At 37.3% G+C, this 18133-nt stretch overlaps 1 protein-coding gene across 1 annotated transcript in view; it reads right to left on the bottom strand.

Annotated features, from left to right (window-relative positions):
* The window catches only part of LOC126203339 (poly [ADP-ribose] polymerase), a 122081-nt gene that overhangs the window by 32735 nt on the left and 71213 nt on the right, over positions 1-18133 (bottom strand). Inside the window, exons 12-13 of the mRNA XM_049937625.1 lie at positions 8067-8265; positions 3777-3899 (exon numbers count right to left, since the gene is read on the bottom strand). Of these exons, the coding sequence (XP_049793582.1) occupies positions 3777-3899; positions 8067-8265 (322 nt within the window). The remainder of the gene's footprint in view (positions 1-3776; positions 3900-8066; positions 8266-18133) is intronic.

Raw genomic sequence — 18133 nt, forward strand, 5'->3', positions numbered from 1 at the left:
ATATATCTAAAAACAAAGATGATGTGACTTACCCAATGAAAGTGCTGGCAGGTCGACAGACACACAAACAAACACACAAAATTCAAGCTTTCGCAACAAACTGTTGCCTCATCAGGAAAGAGGGAAGGAGAGGGAAAGACGAAAGGATGTGGGTTTTAAGGGAGAGGGTAAGGAGTCATTCCAATCCCGGGAGCGGAAAGACTTACCTTAGGGGGAAAAAAGGACGGGTATACACTCGCACACACACACATATCCATCCACACATATACAGACACAAGCAGACATATTTAAAGACCTGCCAGCACTTTCATTTGGTAAGTCACATCATCTTTGTTTATATATATACCTTAGGGGGGGAAAAGGACAGGTATACACTCGCGCACACACACACATATCCATCCACACATATACAGACACAAGCAGACTTAAATATGTCTGCTTGTGTGTGTGTGTGTGTGTGTGTGTGTGTGTGTGTGTGTGCGTGCGTGCGCGCGAGAGAGAGAGTGTATACCTGTCCTTTTTCCCCCCTAAGGTCTTTCCGCTCCCGGGATTGGAATGACTCCTTACCCTCTCCCTTAAAACCCACATCCTTTCATCTTTCCCCACTCCTTCCCCTCTTTTCTGATGAGGCAACAGTTTGTTGCGAAAGCTTGAATTTTGTGTGTGTGTGTGTGTGTGTGTGTGTGTGTGTGTGTGTGTGTCGACCTGCCAGCACTTTCGTTTGGTAAGTCACATCATCTTTGTTTTTAGATATATATATAATATATATATTACTTACCTTAGGGGGAATATATATTATGACTTTTGAACATTATTAAGGTAAATACATTGATTGTTCTCTATCAAAATCTTTCAATTGCTAACTATGCCTATCAGTAGTTAGTGCCTTCAGTATTTAGAATCTTTTATTCAGCTGGCAGTATTAGCGCACGCTGTATTGCAGTAGTTTGAGTAACGAAGATTTTTGTGAGGTAAGTGATTCATGAAAGGTATAGGTTATTGTTAGTCAGGGCTATTCTTTTGCAGGGATTTTTGAAAGTCAGATTGCGTTGCGCTAAAAATATTGTGTGTCAGTTTAAGCACAGTCATTTATAATTTTTCTAAGGGGACGTTTCAATTTGTAAGTAAGAATGTGTGTACACACAAACACATAAGAGAAAGAATTCCCTCATATTACTGCCCAGAACCCTGCATATTTACTATTAAATTCATCAGAATTATTAATTAAATGACACATATCTCACAACAGCATTGTAGTCATTAAGGTTCAACAATTACAGATTCCCTTTGGCATCCAGATAACACCATGCTGACCTCCATACAAAAGTATAAGCCACAAAGAATAAAATGCAATGTTTATGGAGGAAGCAGAATTGATTTCTAATCAGGCTTCATGGTTACATTTCACAATGTATAATGGTGTCTCCAATGAAGTTTTAAGCTGCATGTTTTGATCCTGTAGACTGGTAGTGGTTTCTGCAACCCCACTGAATTGGTAGGACAAACATAATGCTACCCTGTTCCTCAGTAGCCTATCACTTTCAAATATGAGACATACTGTTATTAACAGGTCAGCCACAGAGAGCAGAGACATATCTATGAATGAAATTGCCATTGCCAAGGGAGAGAACTGTCTTATGTATCTTACTATAAGATGAATATAATAGAGGGAAACATTACATGTGGGAAAAATATATCTAAAAACAAAGATGATGTAACTTACCAAACGAAAGCGTTGGTATGTTGATAGAGACACTAACACACACACACACACACACACACACACACACACAAGCATTTTTTTCTATCTAATCTTGCTACAGCTTTATATGGCGTGCTTTCCTCTCTGCGAAAGGATCTATAGCCTGATCAAAGTTCATCAAACGTTTTGCTACATGAAAAATCGAAATGTTGCTATCTAAAACTAAAAAAACTGTTAATACGAATAATACCCAAGACTGGTGTGGTTTCTCGATCTGATTATGTCTATTTTGTCACCATCTGCTAGATAAAACAAACTAGGCCTTTCTAATATTGCAGCAATTTTGTAACCCACATCTAATAAATGAGACTGTTTTGGCACTAATGGTCATTTTTATAACACGACAAAATATAATTCACCAAGTACCAATATCAAATGCCTATGAGGCCTACTACAAGCAAAAAGCTTTATGTTAGGAAATAGTTTCACATTTCATTCATACGCCCCAGCACGAGATCGAAAAGTAGTATTACGAAATTTTTGGAATTATCTTATTCTTCCAAAATTTGTGTGATGTCCCCGTTTCTTCTCCTTCCTCATTCTAACAAACAATCTGTCATCACCAATTCTGTAGCTATTCCTGCCATTGTCAAAATTTGTTCACCGATTAACTTCACTAACCCTGGCAGAATCACAGGTTTAGCTATCCCACGATTATTCTTCAGTTAGGTGTTGTTACATGTTCGTACAATACGTTTTCCGCATTACTTCCAGAATATAATAGATGAATATAATACAGGGAAATATTCCATGTGGGAAAAATATATCTAAAAACAAAGACGATGTAACTTACCAAACGAAAGCGTTGGTATGTTGATATACACACACACACACACACACACACACACACACACACACAACTGGTCCTTACCAGTGTAGCGATCTAGCCAAAAATTTTCTGTCAAACTTTCATTTTCTTGGATACACCGAGAAGATAATACGTAATTTTTCACACCTGTTATTTTTGTTAGTCGTTTATTTCCATTCTGGTGGTCTGAATCTATGGATTTCGCTAGTAATTATAACAACACTGATCATTCGCAAACCCAGTCAACCACATAATCAGACAGTGATTGGAATTCATCCGTTCGGCTTTACTCCACTCAGCTCATATAGCCCCGTCCCCTTTTGTCTGCGAAAAGTTTATTTCTAGTAGCGACGAGGATTCTCCTTACAGAGACTTCACATACACTATGCACGCATTCGAAAATCAACTTATGATTCTTTCAGAAATCAACTTAAAATGTGTTCAAAAACCAACAGGGATCCGTTTCAAAATCACATGAATAATTGATAGACCAGCGTGCGCTGGATGCTAGGCCCTTTGTGAAACAAGTTTTTTCCCCCCTCAAGAATATGAATTTGGCGCCCCCTTTTCCCGCTGGCATCTAGCTGCTTGCTGCGACTCCTTGCACAGCCAAAAGCCACATTCCTGTAGCTAGAAGTGGGGGAATCTACTACTCAAACGCGACTCGACTGCGCATGCGCCCGCTTGTAACTGCTAAAATGAATCTAATGTAAACATTTGTGACTTCATGCTCATCGTAGGTAATTTGTTGTTATGAAGCATTGCATAGTCTTCCTAAAGCCTTTGACACATTTTGCTGTTGGCACACACTTGCATGAACACTGTGTGACGTCGTCGTATATGGCGCATTTCCTCTGCAATTTAAGTTATTTTCATTTTTTCTCTCTTTTATATTTTACTGTTTAAGTGTTATTCTGTAGCAGTGGGATACAGTAATATCCACTGTTAGAATATCGGTTCTTACCAGTCAAAATTACAAAAATTTAATTGATGACTAAAACAATGAAAAATCCTCAGACTTCTAAAAAAAATCCTGGAATTCTAAAAAATTCACAGGTTTTTCCCAGTTTTCTCCGAAACGAAAAAATTCCCAGGTTTCTCCTGAATTTCCTGGTTGTCCTGGAGCATATACACCCTGTAAATTCTGGTCAATAATATTCATTAAATATAAATCACACACTACATTAATACAGCTAGTGCAAATACCTCGAACTCAATCATAAGCTTTTTCATGTTGTTCACATCAAAAATCATGCTAATCAGGTCATGGACAGGCTGGGGCAGTTTAGATTCAACTCCATTGGCAGCAACTTTCTGGACACCTTCATCCTGGAAATAATAATAATAACAAAAACAACAACATTTAGTAATTGTGATTTATCAAGAGAGAACTTTCATATAGGATTTGGATCACTACTTAACACAAATCAAAGTTAGGTTTTACGCGAACAGATCCAGACCTAACAAGAACCAATTTCCAGGAGTTGATACAGATTGCATGAAGAGAAAAGCCGGGGCCACCACTCGTGCCACAGAAGAACAAGATCCAAAGGAGTGTCCAGATCTCCGTAACACATTACATACATCAGTCATGACATTAGGACAACCACACAGGAAAGGTAAAACACAGGTGGTGGAACACGACCTGTGATGATACCATAGACAAGCTAACTGGTTCACTCGAATGGACATCAAACAGCTGAAAGATGGGAGTCCTTCCTGAAGATACAAAAAATCAACCTGAAAAACAATTTCCACAAAAACACGCATATGACAAACACAGGCTCATATAAATAGACCAATATTTCCAGAGAACACCACTCAAAGTTTCTCTAAGAAATTATGTGAGGGCATCTTGGTATACCGTATTTACTCGAATCTAAGCCGCACCTGAAAAAATGAGACTCAAAATCAAGGAAAAAAAATTTTCCCGAATCTAAGCCGCACCTGAAATTTGAGACTTGAAATTCAAGGGGAGAGAATAGTTTTAGACCACATCTCCAAATCGAAACAAAGTTGGTCCATTGTAATATGAGACACAATTTAGGTCAAATGAATGACGATACAGCTACAGTAGTTTGGTTCGAGACGTAAGCTTAGCAGTTAAGCTTTACCAGGTAGCCATTGCTATGCGTCAGGCGCTCCGTCCATATTTATACGGGTACCCTTCCTTTTTCACGTGCTTCGTTTGGTTTGAATTGATTGCTTATTTTTCTTTGATCTGATAAGTGCCGTTCTCTTTGTTATAGGTGTTTACGTCACTCTAAGCTGAAAATGCATTACTGTACTGTGTCATGCATTGTTTGTTGCATTCTGATAATGAGTGTTTACGACCTGTCATCACTCGCAGCATGGCTTGCTTTTGTGCGGGCTACCGCTGCTTACAAAAAAAAAGAGAGAGAGAGAGAGAGAGAGAGAGAGGAATCGTCTCATTAGCGAAACAATGGCAAGAGACTGCTATTTGTTGTTACTTACACTGATGCTTTCTTTGATAATGATCAACAAGAACCAGATAATACACTGCGTATGACAGAAGATGTTCTGAACGAGAGTTTAGCGAAAATTTTTCTCTGTTTGAAAATCTTTGTAGATGCCTCTTTAGTATGTTACATTCTGCACAGAAATTAGAGTCATCTTAGATTTAAAAATCTAGTCAATTGCAGTGCTTCATTTCCGACTGTATCACTATTAGGCATAAGAATAATATGAATATAAACATGACATGATATGTATATTCTTCCGCGTTTGCTGTTGTCTCACTCTAGTTTCGTAGTTTATTAAGACAGACAGGATTTAAATGAGATAGCAGCAAACATGAAAGAATACATGGCAAAATGTTTATATTCATATTATTCTTATGGTGAAGAGAATACTGCATGCGATTCACAATTCATAAAAGTTCCTATTAGGAACCATCTCTTCTCACAGGTAGGAAAAAATTCAGAACGTAGGGTTGGTCATAGTGACAAACAACCCAAACAGTCTTGCCAGTCGGATTTTCATAGTACATTGAAATGCTGCTACTTCCGAAGATGAACAATAAGGAATTTGTATTTACTTCATTGTATAATGTATGAAAATGCAGTGGTCGAAACTCGGGGCGGAGAAAAAGACCCCGTCTTCCACTTTTTTTTTAAATTTATTTATGATGCAGAGGTTTTGGCACCAGTATTTATCTTTGTGCCTGAAAATCATGCCTGTGTAGCACTACATATATTCGACAGCAGAAGTTAGTTGTGGCGGCACCTACCAACATTTTTCAGAACTTCCGCTTACTTTGCACTCTATTCTAAGCCGCAGGCGGTTTTTTGGATTACAAAAACCAGGAAAAAAGTGCGGCTTAGATTCGAGTAAATACGGTAAACCAGCAACACTGTGTTTTGCATCAAATTAATGGAAAACTAGAGACAGACAAAGGAAATCGCATGAAACTTGTGGATTACTTTCAAAATTTATTGAACTATGATTCTCTAATGGAAAGATTGCATTTAGAAAAACCTGAACCAAACCCATACTCCCATCCCCCAACAATTCACGAAATATGAGAGACAATTCAATTGCCCAAAAATAATGAAGTGCCAAGAGGACAACAACCACAGCAATAGGTGGAGATGATCTCATAAGAAGAGTGTGTGCACTTTTAGCAAAAATATGGAAAATAAATGACTCCAAAGGACTGAAAGAAAGCTATAATACATCCACAGCATAAAAAAAGCAATAGACCAGACCCCAACAACTACAGAGGCCTATCTCTTCTGCCAGTTATATATGAGGTTCTATCTAAAGCTCTCTCAAACAGAGTTGAAAAGCAAACAGATCATTTGATTGGTTAGTATCAATGAGGCTTTAAGAAAGCCATATCATATGGTGAGCAGATTACGTGTTTGAAGACAGTATTCAAGACATGTTGATGACCAACACATATATCACCTTTATGGATTTCAAGGTGGGGTACACTGGTTGACAAACAGTTTTGAACATCTTAGAAGAGTTTAGAGTAGACAGGAAGACTTGACAACTAATCTGCCAGACCCTCACAGACACTACATCTCAAATGAAGTTTCTGATTGATACATCTGAAGTCTTGCCATCATTTCAGCAAGGAGATGGCTTCTCCCCACTTCTATTTCACACTGTGTTAGACAATGTCATCTGAGAATGGAGGAAACAAATTGAAGGTATAAACATTGGGATCTCAGGGCAGATAGTCAAAGCGAGTTGCCTAGATTTTGCTGACAATCTAGCTACCTTCACTAAGACTAGTGAAGAAACCAAGTTCACCATACAGAAGTTATGAGAGACATGCAACCAAATATCATATGAGAAGACTCATTTAATGGAAAATTTTATATAAAAGTATTTATATCAGAAAGATCCCCACTACAAATGAAATATGGGACAATTTTACATGTGTCCTCTTTTAAATATCTCTGAGAAATTACAATACCTCTGGACTAGAAAGTAAAACAAATTTAAAAAGAGCCACCAAACCCCAGAAAGTGTACAAAATAACCTAGAATCAGTACAATAAACAAGTGATATCCATAATGCAAAACTTTGGCATTACACAACAGTTTTATTTCCTGCAGTACTATATGCACCAGTAATTACATTTTTAGGAGGCATTCACAAATTGGCAAAACTGCAAAATGAGAAATGACTGCCATGGAAGATAACGTAGAATGCAAAGTCATTGGCATTCTAGTTGCAAATTACACATTTGTAGAGAAAACTTAATCATTGGAAACAATGAACAGAGGAACACAAGAGGCAATGCAGCAAATTCATGAGAGATTTTGGGAAGAGAAGAAGAAAACTAAGCTGTCAGACTAAGTGAACAAAGTCCTACACATGTTCTTTAACATGGCACAACGAAAAGCGAATAATAATAATAATAATAATAATAATAACAATAAGGGCAGAGTACAATAGGATATTGACAACTGGCAGTGTGTGAAGTGTACTAAGAGCAACCATATACATACTTTTCCTGGAAAATCAAAAGCCAAGTGCAGTTTTTCTTTTCTCAATCATCATCAGCCTTCACACTAAATTGACATTGCACTCCATCTCTTCCTACACTGTTCTTATTTCATATCTGCATACCAAATGTCTTTATTAATATATTATATGTGTATTCTAATATTTGCTTGCTCTTACAATTTCTCTCCTCATTATCCATCTCTTCGTTTTGCTTTATTTATCTGCGTGCATAATTTTTATCTTAAAGCAAAAAATTAATCTTTCATCTCATTTTTCCACTGTGTTTCACTTGTATACTGTGCCAAAGATGAATAATTACATAATAGACATTTGCACCTGAACATTTTTATTTCTTATTTCATTTAAGAAATATTGCAATTTTGTAATCGCAAGGTTTTCAGAACTCTAAAAAAAGTTGTAAAAAGACTTAATTTCAAAGATACTTGTGCGGGAGATGTACTGATTAACCCACATTTAGCAATAAATCCTTGCTTTCTGTTTTCTGTAACTCACCTGCCCATAATCCACATCGATTGGGTGCATTCGCCCTGGCAATTTCATAAAATTACCCCTGTTTTCCCACAGGTTACCAGTTTTCTCCTCATAAAGTGACTTGAAGTGTCCAAGGGCATCATGCAATGTGTCCATGTCTTCAAGCTTGTTGCCACCAATTGTTGTACCAATTCGACCCCAGGCTCGAAATACCCAAAATCTGCAGACATAATAAGCAATTATTCTTATGATGTAGTCAAGACTTAGCACGAAGCAGGAAAAGTAACTGCCCTGCATTGTATACAATACTGCAAAACAGTTTTTTGCTACTTCATTCACCTTTTTACAGTCACAAAATTTCAAGAGTGTTTCACTGTCACATTCATCTCATTAGAGTAATGTTTCAAAACAATCACAACTTAGGGCCACTGGAACAAAACTGCACCACAAACTGTTCTGTATGGGCCGACTGAGTCTGCTAATATTTTAAACTATTTGTTTTTATGGAAACTGCGACAAATACACAACCAGGGTATATATGTGACCAAAAAAATTTCCCATGTTTTTTCCCAGTTAAAAGTACATTTTTTTTCCTGGATGAAAATACAGTTTTTTTGTGTTCATTGAATATACACTATCCCTTGAATCTGTAAAACTTACAAATTCTTTGATTGGCAAATGTATTATATACCGGTGCAGAACTTCCTGGCGCTTTAGGAAATGAAACCCAGCAAAAAGCCATGTGTTCTGAAAAGACCTTAGACGTGCAGCAACATTTACACTGCACATTTTCGTATTGTGGAAGTATAAATCAAAACTCCACGAATTACAACAAGGCAGCTTTCAAAGCACTGAAATTGAGATTACAATGCACTTTTGTCAACCAATCACAGTTCATCATGACTTAAGTAGTGTGAACACACAAATAAGAAAACTAACTTATTTATATTAATATACATTCAGTATAGCTACGTAAAAAGCGAAACTTTCACCTATTATACTGGCCAACAAAATTTTGATTTTTTTAAACGAGGGTGTGGTTAGGCAGGATCCTAAGAGCACAGCTTAAAATGTAGCAGTTGAATATTTCTGACAAGCACAATTATAAATTTCATTGTTTTGTACTGAACGTTTCGTGGGTTATCTGGCTGAAAAAATGTTCTAACTAGCAGTTCCGACTTTTACATAGGAAAGCCAATTATGCGTGAAATTGCTCAAAAAAGCATCTTGCACCTTTTTTTTAAAAGCTAATTATACTTTTTGCCATCAGTATTTCACAATTCGTAATCTAAGAAAGAACTACAATAAATATGAAAAATTAACATTGGAATTTGGTCTTTTTTAGTGTGTTACCCTTTAAGATATATCAAATACAAATTTTATTAAATAATAGCATAAATGGCTAGTGTTCTATGCCCGAAATTTTTCTAAGCAACTGCCCCTCAAAGCATTAAGTTTTGAATGAGAGTCAAACGCTCCACGATTTAAGAAATTAGTCGCACGTTCTCACAAGTAACATAATTCATTCTGTGTAAAAGGAAATTTACTTGAAAGTATTGCTTCTCAAACTACCAATCACAATATTTTCCCGCACCCTCTTATAAATGTAATTGCGACATCACGCCCATGGAAAGCAGTTGGTTGTTACGAAGTATTGCACCATCTTCGTCCTAAGGCTTTTGACACATTTTGCTATTGGCAGCTGTTTGTGTGCGCAGTTTGTTTTATTGTAAAAGGCACATTTTCTTTGGAACTAAAATTTTATTTTGGCATTATAGTCCCGTTTATGTTTTCTTACTGAAGTATTATTCTGCAGCAGTGAGGTAAAGTGAAATTCTTTGTTAGTCTTACCATTGAAAATTACAAAAATTTAACTGAAAATTAAAACAATGAAGAATTCTTGGTTTTTGCTGGATAAAAAATTCCTGGGTTTTTCCCAGTTGTCCAGGGGCATATACAGACTGACAACTTATTTCCTACATAGAAGAGTACTCACTGTCAAAGAAGCTGCTGTTTCTAAACAAAAATACTGCTCAACTCATGTTTATTTCCTAATGTGAATTACACTTTTAGGGTAACAACCCACAAAACATTTAATTTTTTACCATACCACATAACTGTATTTCTTGCCACACCATTATTATGAAGGATGAGAAAATGACTGATTGCATGCCTAGATCTTAAGTTTATTTTCATGCTCTACATGAGTCCTAAAATCTAATAGATTAGATTTTTTACAATTTTTTGTTACATAACCTCAAGACTTTCTATATACATGCAATGTCTCCTGTTAGTTCAAACTGATATGAAGCTCTATGTTAGCAGCATCCAGTTAACGCCACCGAAGAGCTTTGTATGCTACCTCTTTTTTCAGATGAACTGCAGACACTTATTATACTACCAACAAATGGAAGCCTGGCTTTAGCTTTATGACCACTCCACACTATATCCCGACATACAGTTACTCCCATGTGTAGGTATGGCACGACTGACTTTTAAGCAGCAACTTTAATGGATGGCATAATTCCTTATCTATTAGTACAGGTGTTAGAAAATGGAAACTGTAGAAATGTGCAGTCATGACAACCTCAACAACTAGCTCCTAATCTCTACATATAAAAGGAAATGTCCTGACTGGCTCATCACCACTCAGCCCAAACCGCTAAGGGTAGAAACTTGAAATTTGACAAGGATGTTGATCTTATGCTGTAGTCATCGTTTAAGAAAGGATTTTTTGAAATTCCACCCCTATGCATATGAAATAGGAGATGAAAAACTTATTGAAAATTGTTGCCAATGCGGCAGTTTTGAAGCCAGAAGTACAAAAATTGGTATTTGGCTTCTCAGTCAGAAATAAAAAAATATTTTTTCCAGCATTATTTGGAAATTTAACCCCTTTGGGTGTGAAATAGTGCATGAAAGTTTCCTTATTCTTATTTAATAACTACTGGAGTATTTTTAAAAGTACATATATGAAAACTGGTATCTGACTTCTTAGTTAGAAATTACAAAATACATATTAACTGCAGTCTTTGGAATATTACCAAAAACAAATGCTACATATTTCCATTTTCCGGTCCCTATTCCTTGAACATTAAGATGTATTGTAAATGAAGACAGTATACTACTGTCAGAGACAGCTTGATATATATAAAACACACATGTGAGCACACAACCTGTCTCCTGCTAGTCAAAATGTTACGAAGCTCTCATATGTGAGTAGTATCCCAGTTAATTGTACTTTTGAGTCAAAGGACACACTGAGCAAAACCTGCGATAAAGATAGAACTCTTTTGTTTACCAGGCAACTTGAAGGTATTCTAGAAATAGAGCAGCTAATTAAAATTAGGACAGATGGATCCACATTATTTCATTAGAGGTTTGGACAATTCGGGGTGCTATCACGGAGTTGTCTTTAGCAACAGTAAAAGAAGACTTGGAGGAGCAGTTGAATCAAACAATAAATGTCTTGAAAAGAGGTTACAGGGTGAGGACCAACAAAGTAAAACAAGAGTAATGGAATGTAGTCAAATTAATTCAACTGAAGCTGCTACTATTAGATAGTATAAGTTTCCCTATCAGCATAGCAAAATAAATGGTGATTGCCAAAGCAGAGGATATAAAATGCAAGGGCAATACCAATCGATGTTTTATAAATGTCAAAAATAGCTAGGCGTGACTGTTTGTATAATCACCAAATATTGACGATAGTTATACATAAGAACAGAAATAAATGTTAACGAAATGTATTATACACAAATAGCTAGGGAATGGCACTGTAGCCGAAATAGGCCTATCACAAACCAATAAAGCACTAAATACTTTAAACATAGCAGCAGTTTGGATTTCTCTACTTATAAAATCTCTGCAAGACATATCACACTGTGGGTTCTCAAGAAAACAAAATAATAATTTAGCTGTTAGACTTTTTTTGAATTATATATTTGGAGCTTAGCCTTGTACGGAAGTAAAACATGAACAATAATCAGTTCGGACAAGAAGATATACAGTACACGTGTTCAAATGTAGTAGATTGCAGTAGTTATGTAGAAATGAAGAGGCTTGCACAGGGTAGACTAATGTGGAGAGCTGCATTAAACTATCAATTCTTAGGACTGAAGATGATGATGACATCTACAGAACGCTAGTTCAGCATATTCTTAAGTACTGCTCGAGTGTTTGGGATCCACACCAGGCCAGACTGAAGGGAAGCACCAAAACAATTCAGTGGCATGCTGTTTCGTTACCAGAAGGTTCTATCAGTAGGCAAGTATTACATAAACTCCTAGAATGAAGACTACGCTCTTTTCGTGAGGCACTCTTGCAGAAATTTAGAAACCCAGCATTTGAGGCAGTTTGCAGATCAGTTCTACTGTCACATACATACATTTCAAATATGGACCACGAAGGTAAGATAAGTGGAATTATGCTCATATAGAGATTTGTAGATAGTTTTTTCCCTCACTCAATTTGCAAGTGAAACAAAAAAGGAAATTACTAGTAGTAGTAGTATGTGACACTCCACCAAGCACCGTTAAGTGACTTGCGGAATATATATATGCTGAAATAGAACATGTGACAGTATAGCTTCTTCAGCATTGAGCAAAATCATGCTTGTGAGTGCACTCATCAGTCTGAGAGAAAAGTGATGCGTGGTCACTGTGTGCTAAGCAGTGTTCAGATGGCAGAAGTGTTGGGCCTGCATATAATATGATTTTCCAACATACTTGTTTGTTGAAGTAACAGATCACGAGATCAGGAGGTGGAAGAGTTTCACAGGAAGAGAGAGAGAGAGAGAGAGAGAGAGAGAGAGAGAGAGAGAGAGAGAGAGAGAGTGTGTGTGTGTGTGTGTGTGTGTGTGTGTGTGTGTGTGTGGCTAAACCAAGCAACTCTACCTAATGGATATTTAAAAAACAAAGCCACACTAGCAAATGCACTAAGTGCCACAGCTACAGAAGCTATCAGATCAAAGGTCTTAACAAGATGAAATAGGCGAGCCTATCGTGACCTCTTACGACAATCTGTTTAGGAGCTACAGAGTCAAAGATGCACAATTTCTCGTATATTAAGAAACTATTAACTTCTGTTATATTAACTCAACAGAATTGAGAGGTGGGTCAAAAGAAGTACAATTCAATGTAGAATGCTGGTCTGGTATCAGAAGTTGGGCGTGAACATTTATTTTTGTGTTAGAGCATTTTTCAGATTTTGCAAGTAATTTCAGTAAAAAGTATTGCTAATGGTAATCAAAAGTAAGAAACCGGATGCAGAATGACGAATTAGATCTAAAGAAGAGTTCGTTAAGATGCAACAACCTATGATGTACTCACTTGACTTACCGTATTTACCCGAATCTAAGCCGCACTTTTTTTCCGGTTTTTGTAATCCAAAAATCCGCCTGCGGCTTAGAATCGAGTGCAAAGCAAGCGGAAGTTCTGAAAAATGTTGGTAGGTGCCGCCACAACTAACTTCTGCCGTCGAATATATGTAGCGCTACATAGACATGCTTTGTAGGCACAAAGATAAATACTGGCGCCAAAACCTCTTCGTCAGTAAATAAATTAAAAAAAAAGGTGGAAGACGAGCTTTTTTTTCTCCGCCCCGAGTTTCGACCACTGCATTTTCATACATTATCCAACCAAGTAAATACAAATTCCGTATTGTTCATCTTCGAATGTATTAGAATTTCAATGTACTACAAAAATCCGACTGGCAAGACTGTTTGGGATGTTTTTCAATATGGCCAACTCTACGTTCTGAATTTTCTCCTACCTGTGAGAAGAGATGGTTGCTAATAGTAACCTGATGAAATGTGAATCACATGCAGTATTCTCTTCACCATTCACAATAAGAATAATACGAATACAAACATTTTGCCATGTGTTCTTCCGTGTTTGTTGCTATCTCATTTAAATCCTGTCTGCCTAATAAACTACGAAACTAGAGTGATACAACAGCAAATGCGGAAGAATACACTTATCGTGTCATGTTTATATTCGTATTATTCTTAGCCTAATAGTGATACAGTCAGAAATGAACCACGGCAACTGACTAGATTTTTAAATCTAAGATGACTCTAATTTCTGTGCAGAATTTGATGTACTAAAGAAGCGGCCGCAAAGATTTTGAAACGGAGAAAAATTTTCGCCTAACTCTCGTTCAGAACATGTTCTATCATACGCAGCCTATTATTTGGTTCTTGTTGATCATTCTCAAAGAAAGCAGCAGTGTAAGTAACAACAAATAGCAGTCTCTTGACATTGCTTCGCTAATGAGACGATTCGCCTCTTTTTAGTTGTAAGCGGCGGTAGCGCACAAAAGCAAGCCATGCCGCGAACGGCGACAGGCCGTAAACACGCACTATCAGAATGCGACAAACAATGCATGACACAGTACAGTGATGCATTTTCAGCTTAGAGTGACGTAAACACCTATAACAGAGAAAACGGCACTTATCAGATCAAACAAAATAAGCAATCGATTCAAACCAGACGAAGCACGTGAAAAAGGAAGGGTACCCGTATAAATATGGATGGAGCGCCTGACGCATAGCAATGGCTACCTGGTAAAGCTTACGACTCAAACCAAACTACTGTAGCTGTATTGTCATTCATTCGACCTAAATTGTGTCTCATATTACAATGGACCAACTTTGTTTCGATTTGGAGGTGTGGCCTAAAACTTTTCTCTCCCCTTGAATTTCGAGTCTCAAATTTCAGGTGCGGCCTAGATTCGGGAAATCTTTTTTTCCTTTGTTTCGAGTCTCATTTTTCAGGTGCGGCTTAGATTCGAGTGCGGCTTAGATTCGGGTAAATACGGTACTTGGCACTGACACCAAACCTCCATGTCATCAGACACTCAGACTGGTACCACACAATGCATATTGACAGAGTATCAACAAAAACCGATTTAGTTTGTGCTATGTGCTGTCATCCAGTAGAACATGCGCAAAACGGTAATTTAAAGTAATACCAGAAATTTATATTTGTGAGTGACTGTTTTGCAGATTTCGTGGGTGAGTTGGCAGTGTATTAGGTCATTGTACCAAAGGTGGTGTGTTCAAACCCCTCTGATCATTTTTTTAACTGTTTACACATGAAACTATTATATGTGAGAACATTTTCCTGACATGTAAAAGGACTTTTCAGGGATTGTAACAATGTTCTTTTGACAGTTTGCTTTTGCTCCATTGGTTGAAAGTGGCAAACCTATTGAGTACTTTTATATAGATAGGTGTGGTGTTTTGTTGGACATGTGCAACAGTACAGACACAACTCGTGCTAGTGATGAAATGCCACAGATGGAGAAATATTTGGCTTTAAGTCCAAAAGCAGCCAAAGCCAACCAAAACATTTGCAAATCACACAATGTCTGTGATAAAAAACAGATTTCACACTACATGTCCTGATTGGTGTATGTTGTATGAATGGAAATGGCAACGGGAAAGTGGAGAGTTAACGTCTGTGAAGAAGTACGAACATATTACAATGCATGTTATGGAGACCTTCAAATACAGTCACCAGGAAGATCGATGTGTTTACAATGCAGACTTTAAATTGTGGACAAAAACAAATGCAAGATAGCTAAATATCCCAAGATTTGACAACAGTGACAGTTGTCTGTTACACTGGAAGAGTAAAAACAACACTGTAAGGTGTAAAGTCAAATATTTTGTTACAGCGAAATTCAGAAAATGTTAGAGGACTGGCAACAAGTAACTCGTGCACTCATGACAACCTACACAGATGCAAACATCTACAACGGCAACGGAAGTGGATTCAGCAAGGAGATGACTGAGGGCCACACTCTTGCAACTACATGTTCTAAAGATATTATAGGGGTTGTACAGTCTGTTCATGCGACAACACATAAGCACACAATTGTTCCACTGCTTTCAAAGACTGGCGACCCTGCCCCAAAGCTGTTTGTTGTCCTTCAAGATTCTTGTTCTTGGAGTACTTGCATACATCATATATATTCCAGCACCAAATTTAATTGTCCAGTCTCAACCCTCCAGCAAAATGACTAAAGAACTGTTCAGGATATTTCTATAAGAAGCGGTAGTGGAACACATCCGTGGAGAGAAACTTCTAATAATGGATTCTTATGGATCCCACAAAAATGCTTGTGTTGTTCGTGACCTGCACATACAAAATAACGTACCAGAAGACAAAATCAAAATTCACATAATTCCAGTAAACACAACATCCATTTGTCAACTATTTGATCTTCATTTCTTCAGAATGTACAAGCATTGTGTGTGTGTGTGTGTGTGTGTGTGTGTGTGTGGGGGGGGGGGGGGGGGGGGGAGACCTGATCAATGGAGTTTGAACTCAAGACCCTTAGTACAAAAAACTGATGCTCTACCAACTTCTCCATGGCAGCTACATGTATTAATTAATCACAGCTACACTTTTTCCTGTGCTCTGTAGTCTGGTGTTCCTTTTAATTAATGTTTATGGATATTCTTCTGGATGATAGCACATAGTACAACCTAAATCAGAGTTTCCATTGCTACTTTATCAACTTGTTTCGTATCAATCTGAGTGTCTGACATCTGGAGGTTTGGGCATGACCCGTACCAAAACATGCAACACCTCCCAAACGGTAAATAAAGACAGGGTCAACTGAAGTTTTTCAAGTCTAGCCCATTTCCTTCAAAAGAATTCTTTCAATAAGATTCACAACATAGTTTGTAAAATTTGTGAATAATAAAGTGAATTTTGTGGGAAAATTATAGTTTCTGCTGGATTTCTGCTAGATGCATTTGTAGAGCAAAATTCTAATGATTAACAATGACAATGCCATGTTGATCTACAGAGAAAGTTAGAGAAGGGAATATAGGTGTATTTCTTCAAAAGCTGGTACTTGCAAAAGGGGAACATTTGCTAACTTTTTTTTAGTCCATGGGTGGGTTCTGCATTTACAATTTCAACCAGAATGGTCATATTAGCACTCTCTGGCAACAAGGAAAGTCCTTATTGGTAGCACTCGGCTACAGAGTAGCACTCGGCTACAGAGTAGCACTCGGCTACAGAGTAGCACTCGGCTACAGAGTAGCACTCGGCTACAGAGTAGCACTCGGCTACAGAGTATGTCCAAATTTGGCAAAAAATAAAATCAAAAAGAGAAAAATAAGAAATTGACAGAAACAATGAAATTGGCAAAAAATGGAATCAAATATGATCAAAAACCAACTAAATTGGCATGTAAAACTGAAATTGGCAAAGAACGCCAAAATTGATCAATGCCGAAAATCGTAAGAAACAAATTTGACAAAAGTAGACTGTGAATTTTAGAAAAATGGTAACACCAAATTTATCAAAAAAAGGGGAGAACAGCAAAATTGTGGAAAATGGTAACACCAAATCTAGCACAGAAAACAAAGGACCTGGCAAAAAAATAACACCATATCTTGCCAAAAAATAACATGAGTTTTGCCTCAATTACCACTGAAATTGGCCATAAAATGATTTTCTCCTGTATCTATAGATATTCAGTCATCAGAAGATCATTAGCTTACAGCATTCCTTCCTTTCTTAGGAGCTACAATAAAGAACATAGAGTCCTGGATAGACATGATGTTCAATTCAGTTTCTGACCAACCAAGAATATTAAAGAGATGCTGCACCCAGTAACAGATGGTCTTAGTCATGGTGCTCCTGAAATTCATAAAATGTGTTGTGAATGTATTGGCAGTTACTTTGGGCAGTCAATATAAACAATTTCAGAAAGCTGCACTGACCACTAACGCTACATTGAGTAACACGATTTCTATAAAGCTGCTGTTGCCAAACACGGCCCCATTAACAAAAATACGATTATGTTTGACGAAACAGAAATATTACCCTTTGCATCTACCTATCAGGATTCAGTCGCCAAAGGTTGTAGTGATCAGTGTGTGACAATGTACCTTGACAGAGGCTACACCCTTGATGGTACACAGAAACAGGCACTTTTTGCTGAAAGGCAACAGGGAAATAATGAGTCAACTCGCATCTAACGAAATCAGCACCACCACCAATGTTGTTCTGTCCTAGACATCAACATGATACCTGATAGCATATGGAAGTTCTGCGACAGTGATG

Source organism: Schistocerca nitens, chromosome 9 (genome assembly GCF_023898315.1).
Source record: "Schistocerca nitens isolate TAMUIC-IGC-003100 chromosome 9, iqSchNite1.1, whole genome shotgun sequence".
NCBI lineage: Eukaryota > Metazoa > Arthropoda > Insecta > Orthoptera > Acrididae > Schistocerca > Schistocerca nitens.